This window comes from Alligator sinensis, unplaced genomic scaffold (genome assembly GCF_000455745.1).
Source record: "Alligator sinensis unplaced genomic scaffold, ASM45574v1 scaffold152_1, whole genome shotgun sequence".
NCBI lineage: Eukaryota > Metazoa > Chordata > Crocodylia > Alligatoridae > Alligator > Alligator sinensis.
Window position 1 is genome coordinate 325016 of NW_005843071.1, and position 4699 is coordinate 329714.

Sequence of the window (4699 nt, forward strand, 5' to 3'; positions counted from 1 at the left end):
TTCAGCAGCCTTAGACAGTGTCACCATGAGGTGTGGTGCACATGAGCACCCCCAGGCTCCTGGCCTGGGCCAGTGCAGACTTCTCTTGGTCTTAGCCACCTGCACACAATGTCAGTTCAGTTTGTTATTGGTTCAACCTATGCAGCTTAGAAAAGCCTGCAAAAGATTGAACTGATTCTGCTTCAGGCTTTTTGAACCTCTGTACTTAGCCTAGGATATTAACAATAAATTTACCAACAAAGGGAGTCACACCTCTAACTCACATCAGACAGTGCATTGAGTTTAGCTCTTAAGGAACTTATTCTGTAAATACATGCATTAATCTTACTTGTGTGAGTACTCCTATTAACTTCACTAGGAATCTTCATACAACTGAAATTACTCACATGTGTATGCATTTGTAGAATCTGTTTCTCTTCTGAAACTCAGAATCATTTATACCTGGCTAACCTTTGTTTATGATTCATGTTCTGATAGAAATTCCATGTCTTCCAGCAAATTTGTGACAGGTCTGCCATATTTTTTGGAATAAAAAAGGACCTGCAGTGCTTCAGACACAGGGATTTCTATCCATTATTATTTCTAGTTCCATTTCATTTGCATTGTAAATGGTGCCTCATTTAGGATCAATATCAGCTGACAGACCAACACAAAAGAGAAGCCCCAAGCCCTGAAAAGCTTACAGTTCAAAAAGACAAGGCACAAAAGCAGTACCAAGCAGGAGACAGCATGCAAGCAAAGTTTAACGAGTGTTGAAAATAATATATGGAATTGTTAGTTTCTTTTTTCTTCTTTATACCCAAGATGAGCAATATAGAAAGTCAGGAAAAGTTAAAAAAATGTACTAAGATATACAATTAAATATAAGTCTTTTACACATGTACCCATGACATTATATACCTTATTTTACTTATTTTAAATAAATCCATATTAAGTACACCTGCCAATCCATCACCAATGGTTATTAATTGATCTCTTATAGGCATAAAGAAAAAGATGCTTGAGAAAGGACTTGATGGAAAAGGTATTAATCCTTATCGACTGACACTGCAAAAACAAGCCCTTCTAAAAAGGGTAGCATGGAAGAAAGCATAGATGTAACTATAAGAATGCTGTGCCACTGAAGGGCCATATGTAGTGTGGAAGGGGCTGGGAAGGCTTAAAGAACTGGAAGGTAAAGACAAGAGGAGATTTTGAAAGGCGCAAAAGGCAACTTTGTCTAATTTCCACTGAAGTTACTAACATAGGAGCTGCTAATGTGCACGCCTTTTTCAAAATCTCTTTCATGGAACTGATGCTTAATTATAGACTTTGAATCTTCCAAACTTCTCAATTTTTCCAAAGTTTTCTAGATGCAATTCTTAAATATTTTTCTTTGGACATAATTGCATACTATGAGCAAATCTGAACAATCTTATTAATCCTAGCTAACCTAGATACTGTAATAAAAGCAATAAAGTCAGAATTAAACTACTTTCCTATTGTTTACAGGTGTATAAGTTCACTAGAGAAACAAAAATAACTCATTTCAGATTTCATAGCTTTAGCCCAGCTAGACCAAAGTAAGCAGTTGGCCTTTGTTTGTCCAGGAAATCATGAACCAAACAAAAGTCTATTAACTATAATATAAATATTTATATTGTACAACTGAGAAGAACAAGTCTCTATATAAAGAACTATTCTGTGGATCAGACCAGGTATCCTGTTTTCAAGCGTTACCCTTTCAGAGGAAGGGTCAATTACAGAATAACTGCCCACATGGACTGTTTGAAATTTACTGATTTTCAATTTGGACTAGACAATTTTATTAAATATCTCTTGCTCTGTTAGATGGGAGGATAAGCAGAAATTCCCCAGCTACCTTTTCTGTAACAATTATTATTTCATATCCCCTTACCACGTCAGAGAGAGACAAAACAGAGGTAAAAGTCAAGAAGCACAATCTTTACAATTCCACTTCATATTTAGAGTCCTCATTTTTCTTGCTCATTGTCGTCTTTTCCTGCCTATGAATCTCATATATTACTGTATCCAATAGCAGACAAGGCTGCATCTCACTTTGTGCTATAAACTTGACTTTGACCATCTCCTTAACTCACCCATACTAACTCAACCATACCATGTAATTATAGCCAATCCAGGATTTCCACTATTTGAAGATTTATTTTATTTTTTATAAAGTTTCTTTGTATTATTGTTTGTCATGACATTATGATCATCATTAGTGCCTTTTTTACTGAAACATGTTAAAATTTCTTTTCATTTTCATATCACATAACCATCCCTTGGAATTCACATGGATTTAATTATTTCAGGATCTTTCATTCATTATAAATGTTGTCAGTTTAAAACTAATGCCAAATAACTTGTCGGTTGGAGTGGCACAACCTTTAGTTTTAACACGTAATAGATGACTAAGCTATCAAAAATAATCCGATAGAGTGAATCATCTTGCACTATTCTAGGCTAGAAAAACTATATTAAAAGGAAAGATCTTGTGGCGCATGTACTTCATTCTGCTAATTATAAACTTCCACATTCAGGAGGTAAAAAATATTAATGCCCAGGGAACGTCAAAAGCATTACCTTGACTAGCTCAATCTTTAACTCTTCTTTCTCTTCTTCAGAAATCATGGTGGTGAAGTCAATATCAGTAACAGTGTCTTCATCTGCCTCATGCAACGGCTGCGCTTCCAGCAGTCCTTTGAAAACAACAAGATAAAAGTCAATAAAATGCTTACAAATCATTTCACCGACAGTGCTAACCACCAACAGAAACCTAAAGTGCAGCATCATCCTCACTTCACGTCCTAGAGTAGGAGTGCTCAACCTCTGGCCCGTAGGTCAGATATGGCCCATGAAGCCATGTCATACAGCCCTTGGGCTCCCCATTGTCACAACCCAAAGAGTGTGATTTTTGTTTTTGTGTGCTTTGGCACTGCTAAATTGTTCCCACTAAATTACAGCTTCTTTGCACGGCGGAGTTTTCTGCTGCAAAAGAGAACCCCGGTGCAAGGGAGAATTTCCCACCAATTTGAAGCTTTCTTTGCAGGGTGCATTTCTTTGTTGCAGCACAGAAATGCTCGTTGCAAAGAGTTCCTGCCATTTGTATGCTAATTCGAGCCCCATTATTGGCCAGTTCTAAATTATTCACACGTGGCGGCTAGTGATTGGCTTGCTAGCCGTATAAAAGGCTTGAGCAGTTTCCGCCCAAGCTGGAGGACTCCACGAACACCGGGAGGAGGAGATCTTCACGCTGTGTGAAGATCTCTAAGCGCTGCGGATCCTTACGGACCCAGTGCATTTCAAGCAGGCAACAGAGGTCTGATCAGCCTCTAGCCTCTCCCCATCGCTGATCGCAGCCTAGACGTATCCCTTCCTGCGCGCAAAAGAACCGGACCCACGGAGCCTAGCAAACTTCATGCGAGTCCTTGCCAGATGACCGAACTACCTCAGAGCTCTTCTACCCGGGTTCGAGTCCTGCAGGTTTATCTTCCCGTCGCCGAAAACCCATTGCGACGTACCCTCGTGTTTTGCATCTTCCCGTCGCCGAAAACCCCTTGCGACGTACCCTCGTGCCCTGCAGGTTCGAGTTTTGTTTTGTTTCCTGTCTGTAACCACAACTCAAGCAAGTTTTCCAGCCTACACCACTGCCATCTCGGTGTAAGTAAACAATCTTTTAAACTACCGCTAAGCGTCTGTGCCTAATTCCAGCTCGACAGCCTTCCCTCTCCGACCCGGCGTGCCCGGGCTGCTGGCCACAGCCCGCGTGCAGCACGGAAGAGGGCTCGGGTCGCTCCCGGCCCGCACACCCATCAGTCTGAAAATTTGGCAGCAGGAGAGCAGTGGCAATGTTAATTGTAGCTTCCCTGCTGCCAAATTTACAGACCTGTGGGGAGCCACCCAAGCCAGATGAAATGGTCCTGCACATGAGATTACACAAGCATGCAGCCATGGTTGGTTGGCTCCTGGGGCTGAGCTGGTATGTGCCAGAATCAGCCCAAAAATTGGCCCTGCAACACTCATCTGGCCTGCAGGCCCAGAAGATTGAGTATCAATGCCTTAGAGTTATTCAGGTCTTTCTGATATAAGAGCAGAATTCAAATGACCTTCTGGCTTCTGAAAGAAAAAAAAAATCTTATATTTTTTATTATAATACCAATGTGAAAACACTAACCAGACCAAGACATGTTAATGTACTTGGACAAAGGTGCAGTACTAAAATATCAAATATAGAAGAGAAGAAGAAAAACCTATTTTTTTCTCAAAATAAGTCAGTTAAAAAAATATATATGTTTATGCAGAGCTCTGAAATCACTTATGAACTAGAAAATAAAAGGGCTGATTCTGTTTTGACTATCAGGGCTGCTGCAGGAACCAGGAAGAACTCTCTCTGCGTTCCCTTAAGACCAGACAGTTCTTCAGAGGGTAGAGGTGGAGGCAAAGATAGTGCTAAAAAAGAGTCCAGCAGGTTTGAGCTTTGTTCCCTCTTCCTTCAGTCTTCTTCAGAATGCAAGCTCTGCTCCTTTGCTCTTCCAACACCCCCTGCTCCTCTTCCCTTCCATTTTACTTTCTAGGACAGGGGCAAAGATACAAAGAATACATGGAGCAGTGTGGTCCCGGCCTATGATAGAAAAGAGGTCCTGCTGCAGGTGCCTGTAGGCAGAGGTGGAAGGTAAAGAACCCCTGAAGGAGCAGA

The 4699-nt window shown here is 40.8% G+C and overlaps 1 protein-coding gene across 3 annotated transcripts in view; it reads right to left on the minus strand.

The window, feature by feature from the left end:
- Positions 1-2831, minus strand: part of TPD52L1 (tumor protein D52 like 1) — a 71911-nt gene extending 69080 nt beyond the window's left edge. For 2 of the 3 annotated variants that reach the window (XM_025193579.1, XM_025193578.1), the window contains exon 1: positions 2587-2831. In XM_025193579.1, coding sequence (XP_025049364.1) covers positions 2587-2796 — 210 coding nt within the window. In that variant the 5' untranslated portion in view covers positions 2797-2831. The remainder of the gene's footprint in view (positions 1-2586) is intronic. The other variant, XM_025193580.1, reaches the window with a different exon arrangement.
- Positions 2832-4699: the final 1868 nt, after the last annotated feature.